The following is a 19,690-nucleotide window of genomic DNA, read 5'->3' on the forward strand; positions in this document are numbered from 1 at the left end:
CCGTCTCTACGAAAAACGTTGATGACAGTTCACGATTCGGCGGTGCTGAAATGTCACGCACTGGCACGGTACCGAAGCCTGCGTCGTCTGCTGCGGTGCCCTCACAATGGCGGCAGACTGTAGTTTGCGTGTGCGGCGCTAGGGGCGCCCTTTTTCGAAAAGGGTCTATACTCCAAACTGCACTATGGTAGACCAGTCGGTTCTCTCGGTCATCTCTTGCCAGAATGGCTGAAAGATTATGGCACAGATGGCCTGTCAATGGAGCCGAATAAATAAGACCTACAGAACAATGGTCTTCCTTTTCAGCACCGACTGTTGCGCAAGTTTCTGAGATAACTTTTTTCTGAGATCATGCGCTTAAACTGAAAGTGCTGTCGACTTCAACATGAGACGAGGCTAACTTTTTGTTTTACTCAGTAGGCCTAACAGTATCAGCTTGAGATACCAGCGTTTATTGCTTCGCAACTATCAACAAATGACATTGGTCACTCAACAAGTAAGCCAGTGTTTGTTAACGAGCATCTCTGCCCTGCCCTCAAAAGGTTGCTTGGTATGGCAATCAGCAAGAAAAAGGCATGCGAATGGAAATTTGTTTGGACAAGGAATGGGAAGATTTTTGCTCGTAAGGATGAACAGTCTAGGGTACTTCGCGTGAACAGTGAGAGTGACATTGCGAAAATAGTTTGATTGAATGGTAATATGCCTTTGACCACGACTTATACCCAAAATGGCACTGCAACCCGAACATGTGAACATACTCGCAGCTTCCAAAGTCGTTGGTGGACTATCGTGCTTCCATCTTAACATCAGATCTGGTAATCATAAAGAGGACTTGCTAAACACTTTCTTAGACCAATTTTGTTTTGAATTTGATATCATTATGCTAACTGAAACATGGATGAATTCGGACTGCGAGGCCATAATAAATGACAATTACCATACTTTTCACCTAAACCGCAAGGAGAAGCGTGGTGGAGGGGTGCTGCTAAATAGGAAAAAGTGCATTGCTTGTGACCTACTTCCTGAATATTGTGTTGTAACGCCGGATGCAGAGTGTCTTGCAATTGTATCACAGAAATATATCATAGCTGTCATGTACCGCCCTCCAGATGGAATCGTCGATGAATTCATTGCACTTTTGGAAGGTCTGTTGAACTATGCAAGCGAGAATGACCTGGTGCTAATACTAGGTGGAGATTTTAACATAGACATGTTATGTTACTCAAATTCTAGACACAAGTGATGCACCATGTTATCTTCATACTGTGCAAATAATGTCATTAGGGAATGCACTCGAGTGACAAAGACAACAAAACATTAATTGACTTATTTATAACAACCTACCAGAGTACGAAGTTATTAGTGGCGTATTGGCATCAAGCATCAGTGATCACTTACCCATTTTTTTGTTGATGAAAACGCCTAATTCTGACCGTACAACTATACCGCAAAAACAAATTCAGGACATGAACGAAAAAACCTTGCAGAAGTTTCGCAACAGCCTTTTAGAAATAAAATGGGATACCGTATACAAATCTAACACCTTTGACAGTGCATATGATGAATTCTTGCGCCTATTTCTTGAATCATATTCGAAATCATTTCCATTAATCATGCATAAAAAATTAAAAAGCGCGTAAGCCATGGGTAAATAAAGAGTGCCTTCATATGATTAAAAAGAAAGACAAACTTTTTAATAGATTCTTGAAAACGCGTAGTGCAGCTGATTGGGATACATTTCGGCTGCATAGAAACAAAACTAATGCATTTCTGCGTAATGCTAAACGAAAACTACCTGTACAATTACTTCGAAATTGGGAACAATAAAAAATTGACTTAATGTGGAGGAAAATCAATGAACTACAAATAGAGGATCAAGAAATGCAGAGGTTCATCAGCTAACACTGAACAATCAAATTAAACAAGGAGCTGAGTTAGCAGAAGACTTTAATAATTATTTTGTGAATCTAGTTTCAAGCTCTCATTCCCCGGAGGCAATAAATGGCATCTGTAGCGACAGAGAAGAGGCCGACACCCGTGTTGCCCTGGTTCAACACTTCTTCTTTCTTTTATTGCGTGCTCACGAGCAGCCCCGCCTTACGCCCGCTTCTTCGCGCGCCTTGTCCGCGGCATGGCGTTTCCCGCCAACGCTTTCCCGCGGTAGATTCAACATCCTCCCGGGGCCGCGCTGTGCTCGCTTGCCTCCAAAGGGTATAACCGTTGAGCGGCGCGACGTACTTGCTGACCGTTTGGGAATGCAATCTTGAAGTACCTCTCGATTCCGTCCCGGCCTGGAACGCCTCGACCACTCTGCCGAGCTTCCATTGCAGCGCTGGCACGTTGTCGTCCTTAACAATCACCAAGTCACCAACGCGCAGATGGGATGACGACGACGGCGGGCAGTGATGAGCGGAGCGCAGGAGAAGCAGATATTCGTTCTTCCACCGTTTCCACAATCGGTGCAGAAGCTCGTCTCTGTATTTCATCCGCCTTCGCAAGTCAGGCGCGGTAGAACTAGGCAAACAGCCGTTGGTCTTTGCTGGTAGCCCCACGACACGCTTGCGAATTAAGAAGTGCGATCGCGTCAGCGCCTCTGCATCCTCCGTGTCCTCGCAGAGTTGCGTCAGGGGGCGACAGTTTACTATCGCTTCTACCTCATCTAACAGAGTGAGCAGTTCTTCATAACTGAGGCTGCTTCGTCCAAGGCAGCGCTTCAGCGCATCTTTAATTGTCCTGATGACGCGCTCCCAGAAACCTTCCCACCATGGAGCTCGTTCGGCGATGAACTTCCACTTGATTCGGTGGGCACTTGCGTGGTCTTGGACGCTCTCGCTGAGCAGCGATCGCAGTTGTTCGGAACAGCTGAGGAATGTCCTGGCGTTGTCCGAGTAAACTGTTGATGGAATGCCACGCCTGGATGTAACCGACGAAAGGCAAGGATGAATGCTCGTGCTGTCATGTCCGAGGTTAATTCTAGCTGCACCGCCCGTGTCACCGCACAGGAGAAGACGGCAATATAAAGCTTCGCAGACTGTCGAGTAGACCGAGAACAAAGAGGGCCGCAAAAGTCGACTCCCACGACGTCGAACGATAACGTCTCCATTATGCGGTCTTTCGGTAGTGGTGCCACTGGGACTGACGCTGGATGCAACGTAGGCGGCGACATGCCAAGCACGACTGAAGCACTTTCTTAACGGTTCGTCTTCCCTTTAAATCCAAAATCTTGATCGGAGGTCCACAAGCGTAACGAGAACTCCGGCATGTAGAAGACGGACATATGTAGCGGATATCAAGAGCCGTGTAAACACGTGGTGACTTGGTAATAGGATGGGTTTTTGAAGTTCCTCTGGCCCCTGAAGTTCCTGTAAGCGGCTTCCAACTCTGAGCAACCCATTCTGGTCAATATCAGGCCGCAGTGCTAGGACACTTGAACGTGCTGGCAACGGCTGGCCCGCGTGACGTGCAGCGACCTCTGCTGGGAAAGCGGTTTTCTGAGCAAACTTAATCCAGTATCTCTCCGCGTGATCTAGTTCCAGGGACGTCAGCGGCCCAGACAAGGATGCCTGCCTTCGGGAGGCGTTGCAGAAAAACCTCAAACTCCAGGCAGTTACTCTGAGAAGCCTGGAGAGTGAGCTGTACTTCTCGAGGTCCAGTAGCGGTGTGTGTGGATGTATAGCTTGCGGTGAGACTGCGGTTGGGCACACGGACGCAAGTTCGCTGTTCAGGTCATAAACCGTCAGCGCAGAGGAAGGACTTAAAGGCCAGCTGCACTCGGGTTTGGTCAACCAAGGAGGTGCCGGCCACCACTTCGTCTCTCGTGTTAAAACCGCTGCCGATACTCCGCGGGTCAGCAGGTCTGCTGGGTTGTCTGCGCTCACGCAGTGCCGCCAATTGTAGCGTCGAGTCACAGTCTGAATCTCTTGCACACGGTTCCTTACGAATGTCTCCAAACGGTGAGCATCGCCAGAGATCCAATGTAGCGCTATCGTTGAATCCGTCCAGAAGGAGGCGGCACATGACGAGAACTCGGGTATTTTCTGAATGTAATGCCATAATCTCGACGCTAGAAGACAGGCAAGAAGCTCTAAGCGTGGTAGAGACATCGGCTTTAGTGGTGCAAGGCGAGACTTGCTAATGAGGAGTCGGACGGTAACACGGCCATCGTCTAGTGGTTGGCGTACGAACACTGCGACTCCATACGCATGAGGGCTGGCGTCAGCGAACAAATGTATTGTAGCGCGTCCCTGATCTTGCGATGCTCATGCGAGGCAACGTGGAATCCTCTGGCAATGAGCGCAACGTGGAACACCCACGACAACAGGATACGAGCTGTCACGTGAAATGGAGCGACGAAGCCCAGTGGGTCGAATAGCCTGGCATATGCTTGCAACACGGTTCGCTTCGTTGACGGTTGAGTGGAAACGAACGTGATTACGCCTTGCGTAGTGATGATGATGTCATCTGATGGGCGGTCCCACAGCAGACCAAGCACCTTGGACTTCGAGCTCTGCTCGGTGACATTCTCTAGTGAGAGGCCGTCGTTCAAGAACTGGTCGCAGAGAAGGCGGGAGTTTGAGCACCATTTTCTCAATTCCATTCCCGCATCGGTAACGATAGCATTCGCTTCTCGGTAAATCTCCAATGCCTCCTCTTCGGAAAACGCGCCGATGACTAAGTCGTCCACGTAGAATGACCGTTGTAGGCGGGCGACGATGTCCGGGTGCTTCGACTTCCATGTTTCGAGGTGGTGCTGTAGGGTTGCTGACAACAAGAACGGGCTAGGAGATGCTCCGAAAGGGACCCGGGTCATGCGCCACTCGATGATGGTTGGGACGGGATGCTCACGTGTCGGTAATTGGTCGATCCATAAGAAGCGAATAGCGTCCCTATCTTCCGATCGGATCCATATCTGGAGGAACGCCTTTCGGATGTCCGCGGTGAGAACAAATTTGCTGCTCCTAAACTGCAAGAGTAGCTGCAAGAGCTCAGGACCCAGCTTGATGTCTTTATCGAGCATGTCGTTCAAAGACGGTTCACCGTATTCATGCGATGAGGCATCGAACACGACGCGGACCTTTGTAGTCACTGCCTCACGTCGGACTACCGCATGGTGAGGCAGGTAGTCGACGGTCTGTCCAAGGGGTGCCGACGGCACTACTCTTTCCGCATGGCCTTCTTTGAAGTACTCGCCTATGGTGGCATGGTACTCCTTCAGAACTTCTGGGTGATGCTCGAACCGCTGAAGCTTACGCTTGAGCCTCGTTTCAGCCACACTTCGGTTAGTACAAGACGTGAGACCTGGCGTCTTGATCATGAGCGGCACGACGTAGCGTCCTGCGCTCTTGTGTATTGCGCTACGAAAGTGGACGAGCGCTGGGTGCTGGCTGACGTCGTCTTCTTGTCCGTCAGTTATGCCGATGGCGTCCAAGCGCCACATCTCTGATACGTCTCCAGGTCGGACTTCAGTGCGCCAGTCGTCGGAACAAGCCAGGAACAAGGCAGTTGCACTGATGTTACGCGGTGTCGAAGGATGGTAGACGTTAGCGCACATTCCTTGAATGACCCAGCCAAATATGGTCTCAACTGCACACAGATTGTCTGTTAAGCACTCGACGCGTCCGATCACTACCCTCCAGTAGTGGTCTGAACCGATCAAAACGCTTATCGTAGAGTCTTGAGGTTGGTGCCCTTGAACTTCGTCAGCCAAGGTCAGATTGCGGTCACGCATCATATTGATGACGTTTGGCTCTAAAGCTGGACCCTTTACGGTGCAGACCTCTGGCATCTCCAGAGCTTCAACATCGACGACGATCGGCTCAATACGTGCACAGAGCGTGACGTTCACCCTTCGGCACTGGTAATGTCGTGGGTGTTTTGACCCGCCGAATGTGTAGACATCCATCTCTTCATATCCAGTGGAAGGCAGGCAAAGCTGCTGCGACAAGTCTTTTCGGATGAACGTTCGTTGGCTGCCGGTGTCAAGCAGCAGTCGCACTGGCACACAGCCACGGGTTCCGGATGCCCACACTGTGGCGGTTTGTAGCAACACCGACGACGAACGCGTGCTGCTAGCAGGAGCTGTTGTTACGTGCTTTTCTCGCTGTGTGGCCGCCTCTCGGGTTTCAGCTCCAGTCGGTTGTGGACTGTCGGACCCTCGTCGGCCCCAGATGTCGCACACAGCAGAAATATGGCGTCCTGAGCATCGGTCGCACATAAGCCAGGCTGCGGTTCGGCAACTACGAGCAATGTGCCCTTTCTTCCCGCACCTGAAGCAGCAGCTATTGCTGGAAAGGCGCTGGTGTTTTTCTTCTGCGGATAGGGCGGCTCGGCAATTACGCGTCAAGTGGCCTGAGATGCCGCAGAGGGGACATATTGTCTGTGCAGGCCTTGAAGTGGCCCCTGGCGATGATGACCGGGCTGTCAGGGCTAGAGCGGACGGTAGAAGTGGCGGTGGTGAGGTGTCCGCGGTGGTGAGGTGAGGTGACGGTCTCCCTGAAGTGGCCTTCTCGCGTGACGCTAGACTCTCCTCTCTACTTTCGACTTCCACTTGAAGGAACTTCAAGATTGCCTTGACTTGCTCGTCTCTCGATTGGACTGCAGAGTCCGCGGCGTCTGCGCCGGTCTTTGTGCGCTTTCGGTACTGGATCGCCAGGTCCTCTGGCAATGAGCGCATCAGCACCCGGTGCAAAACAACCGCGTACTCTGAAGACGGCATGCCAAGACTTTCCAAACAGCCGGTCCTGAACTGTATTTGCTCGTACAGGTCACGAAGCCTTGTTACTTGCGACGATGTCTCGATTGGTTCGATGGCAAGGAGGCTGTCGATGTGGTCGTCGATGAGAAGATCCTTTCGCCCGAACCTTTCGGTGAGCACCTTGACGGCGATGTTGTAGTTCGCTTCGGTAAGGCTTATTCCTTCAATGGCCCGCTTCGCAGCGCCAGCCAAGTACGTCTTCAAGTACTTGAACTTCTCGATACCGGTGAGATCGGGGTGCGTGTGAATGGTCGCCTCGTAGTGCTCCCAGAACCCCTGCCACTCACGGTTCTCGCCGTTGAAGACGGGCACTTGAAGGTTCGGCAAGGCGACTCGCAAACCCGGTGCTCGTGGTCTAGTGGGATCGGCGAGGTCTTGGCCGATGGCCTCCGAGTGGCCAGCTCCCATGGAGCTGCTGGCGCCGTCAACTGTACCCGCATGCCTCGGCTGGTTGGGTTCGGTGACGGTAGAACCAACCGCTGCACGCGCGTTCATCGCGGACCGAAGCCTGCTGATGAATTTCACGATCTTCTCATGGTAATCCAGAGCGCCCATAATTTCCTCGTCGAACTACTCACCATCAAGGGCGTCGGCGATCTGCTTGTCCAGTTTGGCAAGAGCTGTGTCTTTGTCACGAAGCCCGTCGATGAGCTCCTGCAAGTCGGCGGAAGACGGTACTGTGCCTTGCAGGAGGATCTCGGTGGTCTCAGACAGGAGTCGGGTAGTGGCACCGCGAAGGGTACCTCGATGCCTACGTAGCTTGTCCATCCTCGGTACGGTACGTAGGATGTCGGCCTTCTCCCGGGTTTCGGCACCAATAATGTAGCGACAGAGAAGAGGCCGACACCCGTGTTGCCCTGGTTCAACACTTCTTCTTTTCTTTTATTGCGTGCTCACGAGCAGCCCCGCCTTACGCCCGCTTCTTCGCGCGCCTTGTGCGCGGCATGGAGTTTCCCGCCAACGCTTTCCCGCGGTAGATTCAACAGCATCTGCAGAAATTCGGCAAGCATAATATGAATCCGACAACTGAAAGTGAAACAGAAAATGTGTATAGATCTATCAAGAACAGCTTAACATGCGATATTGACAACATTCAAATCAGGCCAGTAAAGTATGTTCTTGATATCATACTACCTCAACTCATGCATATTTGTAATCTTGCTCTCAGTACAGGTGCATTTCTGAAGAAAATGCAAATAGCAAGAGTTACTACAGTTTTTAAAGGTGGAGAAGTGAATAATTTATTAAATTATAGGCCAATTTCTATACTTCCCGCGTTTTCTAAAGGCTTAGAAAAGATCATTTATGCCAGAATAATTGGGTTTGCGGATAAGCACAACTTAATCAGCCCTACTCAATTTGGTTTCAGAAAAGGGAGATCAACAGAACTTGCCCTTGTCATGCAAAAAGAAATCATTCTAAAAGTATTTGACGAAATAAGTTTAATAGCTGGCATATATATTGATTTTTCCAAGGCATTCGACCGGCTAAATCACTTAACACTGACAAAAAAACTTGAAATATATGGAATTAGAGGAACACCACTTTAATTTATAACGTCCTATCTGCAACATAGAATGCAATGTGTTTGCATCCAAGGCAATTTATCTCGGCACAAAGCAATTACCTCAGGTGTACCTCAAGGGAGCATTCTCGGACCACTGCTATTCAACTTTTAGATAAATGACAATTCACAAACTGACCACGGAGCAAAATACATCACTTATGCGGATGATACAACCATTGTCTTTCGCAGCAATTGTTATGATACTCTTCAAAGTATCATTAACATAGCTCTCGATGACTTACACAAGTGGAGCGTAATCAATTCGCTTGATATCAACACAGCCAAAACAAAAGCCGTTATCTTCACTCTTCGACAATCACCTGAACCGCCCATTTTGAATCTTACTTTGGGAAACTCGCGTATAGAAATTGTTGATTCAGTAAAATCCCTCGGAGTATTTTTTTCAAAAGAATCTATCTTGGGACATTCAGGTAAATCATATTGCTATGAAGGTAGCTAAGGTAGTAGGAATATTGGCGAAATTTAAATTCTACTTGCCAACAGCCGTCAAACTTCATATTTACAATGCACTATTTCTTTCTAATTTAAACTATTGCTGTTTAGTTTGGGGCACAACAACGCTAATGAACCTCAACCAGCTGTATGTTACAAAAAAAGCACTACGTCACATGGCGTGTGCTGAAAAAACTGCGCACACAAAACCCTTGTATATCAAATACAATATCACGTCAGTTCATAACTTGTACTCATTAAATCTAGCCAGGAAGTATAAACATGATACAGAAGGACTACTTCGTGCATTATCCGAATTGACACCGATTACAAGGGCTTATGATACCCGTAATGATGATATCTGGAAAATGCCATTTTCATGCCTCATGTTAACACAACGAATGCTTCGTCATACACTTCCAAAACTGTTGAATGAACTGCATAAATGTGGTATTGACTTGAAAACAACTGGAAACCACGCAATCAAAGCGTTTTTTGTCACCAAAAATTAATCCATTTTCTTTTTGTAGAGTATACAGCTTCTGTTCGATACACTTCCAAATTTTATTGTTTTTTTTCACCTAAAAATTGTGTAAAGGAAAGCTCATTTTGTTGTCATGATTTCGGAAGGATTTATCATTGTATAAATATAATATTGTATTGTATTTCTTGTAACTATTGTATTGTTCTGTGACATTGGCTTAAGTGTTATGTTCCATAAAACTGTATATGTTTTTTTTGCGCTCTCGCTGTATGCCCTGTAAAACGGGGGCTCTAGGCTTCTCAAGTGGATAGTTCCACTTTTAAAGACGATAGTTTTTCTCGGGATACTTAAACAGAGAAATTTTGGTCTGTCTTTCTGTCTGTCTCTTTTTCTGTTTGTCGGCACGTCCCTCGATTCAGCCACTCGGCCAAAGTTGAACGACTTGCCCAAGGGCCAGCCATCTTGAACTTGTACGGCTGTTCATACTTGTGAGCGTTGTCAATCAAAAAGTAAATATCACGCATATCTGAGGCGCAACATCACTAGGCAAGTATTAGGTGGTGTGTTTCTTTAATAGAAAATGCATACATACTTAATTCCAAAGACCCTACTTTCTAAAGCTGCGCTGAAAATGCGACTGCGCTGAAACTTGCCTTCCTGTGTGCCCTCTGCACGAGCTCATTATTGTGTTTCGGTTTCGGTTCAGTATTGCACTGTACAAATGCTATGCGGCGCCGCTCTTGCATTCCTGTTTTACGCAGGCGACGTGTAAGTAAAAGAGTGTGTGGAGAGTACTCGTTGAGTGCGGACGTTTCTTCTGCGTCAGCGCATCGCGCGAAACCGCGTGTTCGGTCTGGTTGGCGTCCCCACCGGTCGCGTTGGTCACCGCCGGTCTTCGACTGCTGCTGCGCCGGCACTACCAGCCCGCAACACAGCACTCATGTTTCCCGACGTATTGCCAGATGGCGTCCATATCTTACGCACCGCCTCTTCTATCGTCTTTAGACGACATTTGCAGCGAAGCACGCAGATACGCGGCCAATTTTTTCTCGAGCCCTCGTGTTCCATAACACACAAACTTGTGGACGAAATAAAGTTCGATTTGATTTGGTTTGATTTGAAGTTGCCATATCAGCATCTTGTGTAATAAGTTACACGCTACATTGTTTGGTGAATTGGAAATTCGGGAACTGATACGCATCCCGGAAAATGTATCACGATGTAGGTGCAAGATACCCGTAGGCTATCTCGGATAAATGCATCTTCGATACTGCCCATCACTGACTGTATTGTTCAAGTTTCGTAGAATTACCATGATTTGCTGGTATAAAATTTTGTTATGCAGCCACGTTGCGCATTAGAAGTGATATGGCTGCGAACATAGTTTTTTGTTGTTGTATGCCTTCGACCCGTCCTAGAAATAAAATTTTCATTGTTGATTGCTAGTGGTTGTTTGCCATCGCGTCTTCTCGTGCGCGTGCTTTGCTGCGTTATCCAGAAAGCATTCCTAGGATGACTGACCAACACGCCCACTTTGTCACACTCGTTGATTCTGAGCCGATAAAGTGAGTCGATTCTGTACTTTCGAAGGATGGGCGCCGAAATAGCTCTATACTTATTTTGTTGATGGCACCATGAAACGAAGTTGCAATGCTCCATCACGAATAAATGAGCAGTTCACATGCGCTCTTGATATTTCTGAGGTGGTCTCGTGTGAACCCCTTCCCACTCCGTAAGGGGGTAGCTCCGAACCTGATGCGTCTTCTGTAGTTTTCGTTGAACGCAGTGCGCATATAACTATCTTCTTGAAGTGAAGCTGCCCGCCCGCCCGCACCCACGAGAGCTCCTATTCTTCGTGCGCGGGACATTACGGGGTGATAGGCCCGTTTGGTGGGGCGCACTGCGAGAGAGAAAGCGGCGCGCTTTCCCTGCGGAGGGGAGGGCTGCTCAAAAGCGCCGAGCCGCGGCCGCCGTGCTGCCATTCGCGCCGAGAGCGATATGGACGCCGTGTTCGCCTGGCTGCTCCTGAGCGTTGTGGCCTACACAACCGATGCAGCGGCAAGACCTCAGGTCGACTACGACTACGTCATTGAGAACAACCAGACTGACGATGGTAGGTCGCTTTAGCACCTACTGCTAGCGCCATTTACAGCTATTTCTCAAAGCTAAGTTTGGATTGCCCCGTGTATTATACATCCATCTCTTTACCTGCTCGCAGAAAGCTGACAATAATCGCTTTCCGTCCAGGAGCTTTTCTACTGCCGTAGACCATTCCGCTAAAAACAAGAAGCATCAACTAGAAACCAGAGGAGAGGAAATATTGTCCGGCCAGAAATATAAAAATCTGAAAACAAGCAGACGTAACGGAAGAGATTTGTGCCACATTCTTTTTTGAGAGCTTCGCTGGCCTGCCCCGATTTCTTAGTGAAGCGGAATTGTTTTCAAGAGTTTTTTCAATGAAAATATCAACTAAATAATAAAGTAATGAGGCAGCATTTCGTTTCCACTTCGTAACGCAGCATAGCATTGACACGGTTAGATGGGCATAATTTCACGTTTTTTTACGTAGGGCCCACTTAAAGCAATGGTGAAAAAACATTTGGCTATTTACCGCTTAATATGCACAGCATATGCAAATAATATCTAACGTTAACAAAAATCAGCCTTTGTTAGCGTTGGTTTATGCATCAGAATATCAGAACAGAACGAAGACAGACGTAGATGTAGATTCCCGTCGAGGTCGCTGTGGTATCACCTTATTCTAGTATGTTTACGGTTGGTTTTTTTGTGTATATCATCAAACAGTGTTATACATGTAACGAAGGATCAATATAATCTGTTGGAATAAGTATTTCCAAGACGCGCCGCAAGAGTGTTGTGTTAAATTCCTTATGTCACACACTGGACGGAGGTGTTGCAGCAAAATTGTTTCGAAAATTCAGCTAGTTTTTGTTTTATTTTGCCTAACGGAACCTAAGATACATTTCCGCCAAGTTACAATACGCACTAATTCGTCGCACTCGGATGTTTTACGCTAGCTTGCATGGAGCAATGGACATTCGAAAACTGGCTCGGGAAACACGAGTGTTCGCAGATTATCGTACCTCGCACTCTGCCAGCATCACGGCAGCTGCTTACTGCGAGTGCAAATGAAAGAACTCTGGGTGAACATAACCACGGCGAGAGGAACCACTGAAACTGGCGTCACTCGCCTGCCGTCCAATGTTCGACAATACTCGCCTCTCTTGGTCTTTCCAAGCAACGAGACATTTTAATTGATACAGAAACGTCACGAAAGCGATTGCTGAATAAATGTAGCCGGCGTGTCTTCAATGGAATTTCGAAACAATAGGCACGTATCGAATGCTACTTTACGGCTACTTTCTATTTAAATAATTTACTACTCAGTCTTCTTGTTGTGCTCAGGAAGGCAGTCACTCCTAAAATGGACGTAACGTCACTTTTTATTGAGGATTTCTCATTTCTCCAAACTAGCAACCATCGTAAATATTGGCGCATCCTAAACCCTAGCTCTAATGCAGACACATTGCTTACTGACTGTAGCGGTGTCGCAACTGATCAATCTGAATTTTTCAAGATTTTAAAGGCACTTCACATTAGTTTTCACCAACAAGGATACTGGCTCGTCTCTTGATATAAATACATTTTCTAGTACTTGTGCGCCTGCGAAAGTCATTGATGAAACTGTTCATTTACCTTTTTAACTCTTTTGGGACCGTGGGAAGATTGGCCGCATTTTGTATGTTTTGGTAATTATTTTTTGTTATAAATATCATGATAGACAGAGTGTAGATTTATATATCAATTTAAAACTAAGTGGTTGCATTTTTCAATGTTGTTACTGTGAAAAATAATAAGATATAATATGCAAGAATATTTATGAAAATAAGATTTACTGAACATTGTATGGAACATTTTTAATATGCATCCAAAATGTAAGAAAAAAAACCGAAAAATATTCTGAGATATACGAGTTATTTGTATAACAGCTTTCTATATTAGAGGAAAGTTTTCTCGATTTAGCTCAAAAAGCTCATCAGTTACAATTTTTTTTTTCGGCCCGATGAAAACTGCATTATTCCATCAGGTTATACGGTTATATTTATTTCCTTCTAGAAATCTTTCAAACAAAGCAATACAATGGACATAAATGAGCAGAAGAACAAATATTCTATTGATCCATAGGTATTTTAGCAAGTCATGCTAAATAGCAGCACAGAAAATAAGTCAGATATCAAGAGGTAGCACTGAACAGGGCACCAAAACATCCTAAAGCATGGCTTCACTGCAGGCAATAAATATATAAACGTGGCAAAGCACCCAAGAATTAACCGAGAATGAGGCAGCCTCCTACATCGCGGAAAGCATGCTGTTGCAGTAATGACTGGAATGAATGAAGAGTGATTTGATCAACTTAAGAATTTTTCTGTGCTAATACTGTCTACCGTTTGTATATAGTCTGGTTACATAGCCACAGCAAATAGCGCCATGTATGTCTTTTCTTGCTCATGTCAATATGACAACTTGCAGTCAGCTGACATACACAGTCATTCATGACAGAGGGTACGCGAGTGTGGACGACGCTCAGTGACAGCCGACTAGAATGCACAGTTCACTTCAAGAGAAAACACAGCTGGTCAAGGTGTCGGCTACCGGGGGTCAAAATAACCAGGCATGGCCAGGAGGCCAATGCATGCCAGACCAGCGCCTACAGCCGGTACAACTGCCTCTAGCTTCCACTTATAGGGCTCTTATGTTGCTTTTCACAAAGCAAAGCCCCACTCGTAGTATGACCAATCGACGGGGTGGCACTGGCGCCCCCTGTTTAGACAAAGATATACGAGGAAGCACGCAAGGGAAAAAAATTAATTCGGGATGTAAATTCGACAACACAATTCTGCAAATATTGTTAACAGCCAAAAGTTGCTCTGGCATATCATAAAGGTTGTCTTCTTCTGTGTAACAACAAGTGCTTCAACATTGCGTCTCTCAAAAATTTTACGATGGATCTCCGCAAGCTGACCATTCAGGCTCGTTTACCTCATATATTCAACACACTCTTATTGAATATCAGGCCATACACGCACAGCCAGAATATAGCTCGAGTTACAAGTTCATCAGCAAGTAACACCAGCTAAAAAGTTAACTTACATTTTCGGTGATTCAGCGCAATCGTTGTATCAGTTTCATCATTTTCGTGTCCGCAGCTGTCCTTGACTTGCGCCCATTTGCACATTTGCTGCCTCTCATCGGGTTGATATCGAATATATCTCTGGAAGGCACAAAAATGTGCCATCTGAATATTTTGCTTGTGTCCTTGTGGTTCCATATTACAATTTGAAGTCGTTATGACATTTGTTCCTGCTTTTGAAACATCACAAGGATGTTGTATTTATAAGGAACTTTTCAGTCCTCTTAATATGTGATTAATACTGCCACGCCCTCTTCTTGTTTATTTTGATGTATTCGGGTTTGACAAGCAAGGACGGTTAGCAACGCTAAGCAATCGCGAAGCTTCGACAAGCTTCGCGATTGTAGTAGATCACTTTGTTAAGATTGCGCGCAGGATGCCGATAGTCTAGATTATTCCAGAGCTTGCGCGACCACCAGTGATGACACTTGAAAGTTCGATGCGTGATGTATAAAAGACAACGCGTCCCAGCCATGAGCAGTCTTTCGACGGCCGACGGCCAGTTCGCCGCTATCAGTGTACAGTGTGTACTGCTGTAGTTTGAGTTTTCATTTCGCGGCCACAAGTCCGGCCAAATAAAGAGTTTCATCTTGACCACGCCAGTTGTTGTCTTCGTTGACGTCACGACCACATGGCAATACAGCCAATTACTATGTGGCTTCAATGTTTTTTGCTTGAACCACTCGAATGGTTAAATGAAGTTAAGAATATGAATATTACGTCAAGGAATTCACCATGCATTTCTAAAATCCAACAGGTCACTTGCGCGTATCTTTCACGTAGCTTTCCAGGTCTGCAGCTTTTCAAACATTTACCCTTCCCAGTTGTCGTCACTGCCCAGTAGGATGCACAGTGTGGCATACTACTGGCCAGTGACGTGTGAGCTCCAGTAGCATGCAGTGTGGTAACATATAAACATAAAAATTCGAAGTTATCACAAAGCTTATTTCATATCAAGATCAGTAAATGCAGTCCATGATAGATTTTTTCTCTTTCTCAGTAATTTCACACTTTAACGCTATTCACTGACAGCCCTTGATATCAGAGTACTGAACACTTTTCATTTCCAGCCACTGAATCTATTTATCTCATGCCTTTGTCTTACATGAACATATTAAATGCGAAGCATTTCTTAGCGAACCTCTGGCACTTTGAGCGTTTCTATCTACGTATCTATCTATCTATCTATCTAGCCGCCTACGTCTGGGTGCTCTCATGATCGCCTCCTTAACTTGGAGTAGACCAAAATTTGCATGGGAGGGTAAGAGGATTTGACGAATATGATTGCGGCTCATTACATGAATAACGTTAAAATCCTGTCGCGTACGTCCTCAAACCCTTGCCAATAGACACGTGTGGCACATACCCGTTTACCACGGGCGGCGGTGTACGGGTATGCGCCACAGGTGATTGACAGCATATATCTACCCAGGAACGGCGAGAACAGATATTGGTAACTACTTAAATACTAGAGCATTAAGGAAAACCAACATCGGCAGCGTTGACTCAATGAATGGAAAGAATGAAAATTAGGATCCCAGCAGGAATCGAACCCAAGCATTCTGCGTGGCAATCAGGTATTCTACCACTGAGCCACGGCAGGTATATAAACTGGTTTGGAAAAACAGCCTACGCATGCGTAATATCGGCGCAACGTCAATTGTGGTTGTAGTGCTGGCTATCTAATTTTACAAGAAAGCAATAAACACTACATGATACCCTTACGATGTGTACTCCTACGATACAGGCGTCATGTCAGATTAACGTCTGTAGTGCCAGCGTTGGCTCCGCTTTCATAGCAGTCTAATAAACATTACGTTTGTATTCCTATGATTCAGCAAGCTATATTGAAGCATTGCTCGACCCAGGAGGAATACATTAACGAAAGTTACATATGATATCCACATCACCGCACCGTACAGTGCACTTCGTCCACCAGAACGACGCAGTGTCCTCTTCATTACTTACGAGGCTGGGCGACGGCCTCATGCTGACCGAGGGTGATGTCAGATTGATTGACAGCCGCTTTGTAGACTAGGCTACGTAGGGACATACGCCCAGGTAGTCTTCGAATAAGACAAACACCATCCACTGATGTTGGTCTACGTAGCACTATCCAGGCCTACCAGCGTCGACGGCCTATACATCACCAACGCGAAGGGTGACTCCCGGTTCCGACATGTCGCCGGCTCTATCGACAGACAATTTATGGACGAAGTGACCGAGGCATCCACGATTTCCAACAGCTGTACTATACCTCATACTTCACTACACATGAACCCCTCGTCTCCGCGATCACGACCGGATCCGATAACAAATCATGGCCAGCTGCTGGTGCTCACTGATCACGGTGATGATGCCCTTGTTCAAGAACTGTCAAGAACTTCTTGCACACATGCACACGTGTTCGAGAAACGTGCGTGCGTTCTCGGGACACGTATAAGCACTACATATCAGCTTACCGCTTCTGGTGTTGGTAATACCCACGTTGCCATTGGCAGGGTTACCCAACAGTACACAACTGGATATATTGTAACGTATTGCAAGAGGGGTCACACAAACACTGGTTTTATTATGGGCGAACTTGTGCCCAGAAAAGTAGGTGAAATAAATGAGAGTCCGCTAAAGCGTTCCACACAAGTGTCTCTTCCCGAACACACTTCTTCGTCGCCTCGCAGATCAGCCGCACTGTCTCGAGCCCGTGCACGAGGAGCGCCGCGGTGCCACAAGAAGCGCGCGCAGGCGCGAGACATTGTAGACGCTTACATAGCGGCTCGCTGGTCCTCTTGTTGGAAAGCATATTGAAAGCAGTCTTTGCGGCATTAGTCCCCCTCCGAAATACGCATCGTCCCGATGCGCGATTGAGGGTGGTAACCAAAGGGGGGGGGGGGGGGGGGGGGGGGGGGGGGGGTATGTTTCATTATCTCTCGTAATAGGGCTTCATGCGGACAACGTGTACGACTTCTGCATGGTTTTGCCGTCTTGAGCGCCCTTGTCCTTCGGGGATTACTTGATAAGTTAAGTCACTTAGTCGGCGGAGAACCTTATATGGACCAAAGTAGCGTCGAAGGAGTTTTTCTGACAGCCCGTGGCGTCGTATTGGTGTCCATACCCATACTTGATCGCCTGGCTGGTACTTCACTTCTCTGCGGCGCAGGTTGTAGTAGCTCGCGTCCTTGGATTGTCGTTGACGTATTCGGTGACGCGCCAACTGGCGCGCTTCTTCAGCTCTTTGTAGGAAGTCGTCAATGTCGGATGGCTCATAATTGTCGTTGTCGACTGGTAGCATGGCGTCGAGTGTTGTAGTGACCGTACGGCCATAGACCAGCTGAAATGGTGTGACGCGGGTGGTCTCCTGTAGGGCCGTATTGTAGGCGAAAGTTGCGTAAGGCAGGATTTCGTCCCACGTCTTATGCTCCATGTCCACGTACATCGATAACATGTCGGCAATGGTGCGGTTTAGACGTTCCGTCAACCCGTTCGTTTGGGGGTGGTATGCAGTGCTTTTTCTATGACTGGTGTTAGTCATCATCATCAAGCACTGCATCAACTCAGATGTGAAGGCTGCTCCTCGATCGGTAATGACTACCGTTGGGGCGCCATGTCGGAGAACTATGTTGTGAACGAAGAACTTGGCAACTTCTGCTGCCGTTCCTCTCTCAAGGCAACCAGTTTCAGCATACCGTGTTAAATAGTCGGTCGCGACGACAATCCACCTCTTCCCTGAGGATGTCATTGGAAACGGCCCAAGAAGATCCATTCCAATTTGCCGAAATGGAGCCTCGGGTGGGTCTATGGGCTGGAGAAGGCCGGCCGTCTTTAGAGGTGGTGTTTTGCGCCTTTGACATTCGCGACATGTCTTCACATAATGCTGCACCGATGCTAACAGCTTGGGCCAGTAATATTTCAGGCGAATTCTGGCGAATGTCCGGCTGACGCCCAAGTGGCCCGACGACGGTTCATCATGGCAAGCTTCTAATATTTCATGCCTCATGGCTAACGGCACAACGAGTAAGAACTTTCCTTGTTGTGTCCGAAGTTCCTTTTGTAGAGTACATTATCACGGAGACAGAATGAGGATAATGCCCTCTTAAATACACTTGGAACTTGGGAGTCATGCCCTTCGAGGTACTTTATCAATGGGAGCAGTTCTGTGTCAGCTCGTTGATGCTCGGCGATATCCGAAGCTTCCACCAGACAAAGGAATGGGAAGTCGTCCTCTTCTGAAGGAGTAGAGTCCAGTGGCGAGCGTGATAAGCAGTCAGCATCGTTATGCTTCCTTCCAGACCTGTATACAACGGTAATGTCGTACTCTTGGAGCCTGAGGCTCCATCTCGCAAGTCGCCCCGACGGGTCTTTTAAGCTTGCCAGCCAGCAAAGTGAGTGGTGGTCGCTGACGGCGCGGAACGGCCTTCCGTAGAGGTATGGCCTGAACTTGCTGATGGCCCATATTACTGCCAAGCACTCCTTTTCTGTCGCGGAGTAGTTTTTTTCAGCTTTTGAGAGGGTGCGGCTGGCATAAGCTATTACTTTCTCTTCTCCATTTTGCCATTGAACCAACACCGCGCCGAGACCAAGATTGCTTGCATCTGTATGGACTTCGGTATCCGCGGTCTCGTCGAAGTGAGCGATCATCGGCGGCGCTTGTAAACGTTCCTTTAATTCATTGAAAGCTGCTTCTTGTTCCGTATGCCAAATGAATGGTTGCTCCTCTTTTGTGAGTCTGGTTAGAGGTTCGGCAATTTTCGAAAAATTTTCCACGAATCGCCTGTAGTAAGCGCATAGGCCCAGAAATCGACGCACCTCCTTCTTGTCTCTCGGCTTGGGGAATTGTGCGACGGCCGCAGTCTTGTCGGGGTCCGGACCGACACCTTCAGCACTGATTACATGACCCAGGAAAAGCAGCTTTTCAAATCCAAACTGGCACTTTTCCGGTTTAATAGTCAAGCCGGCCGATTGGATAGCCTGAAGCACTAAACGTAGTCTCTCTACGTGCTGGTCAAACGTTGCAGAAAATACTACAACATCGTCTAAGTAGACTAAGCATGACTGCCATTTGAGGCCCGAGAGGACACTGTCCATCATGCGCTGGAATGTCGCCGGCGCACAACAGAGGCCGAACGGGAGTGCTTTAAATTCATACAGGCCGTCCGGGGTACGAAAGCAGTCTTTTCACGGTCTCTTTCATCCACCTCAATTTGCCAATACCCGCTTTTTAAA

General features: G+C 47.3%; 2 protein-coding genes across 2 annotated transcripts in view; one reads left to right on the forward strand and one right to left on the reverse strand.

The window, feature by feature from the left end:
- Positions 1–4,165: 4,165 nt before the first annotated feature.
- On the reverse strand, positions 4,166–6,673 carry LOC125758673 (uncharacterized). Its single transcript, XM_049416113.1, has one exon. It carries the CDS (start codon positions 6,671–6,673, stop codon positions 4,166–4,168), a length of 2,508 nt encoding a protein of 835 aa, XP_049272070.1.
- Positions 6,674–11,241: 4,568 nt separating this feature from the next.
- Positions 11,242–19,690, forward strand: part of LOC119394579 (collagen alpha-1(II) chain) — a gene marked incomplete in the record, with an annotated part of 1,710,759 nt that continues 1,702,310 nt past the window's right edge. The window contains 1 exon segment of the mRNA XM_049415838.1: positions 11,242–11,371. Within this exon segment, the coding sequence (XP_049271795.1) occupies positions 11,257–11,371 (115 nt within the window).

The sequence above is a fragment of the Rhipicephalus sanguineus genome, chromosome 5 (assembly GCF_013339695.2).
Source record: "Rhipicephalus sanguineus isolate Rsan-2018 chromosome 5, BIME_Rsan_1.4, whole genome shotgun sequence".
Classification (NCBI taxonomy): Eukaryota; Metazoa; Arthropoda; class Arachnida; order Ixodida; family Ixodidae; genus Rhipicephalus; species Rhipicephalus sanguineus.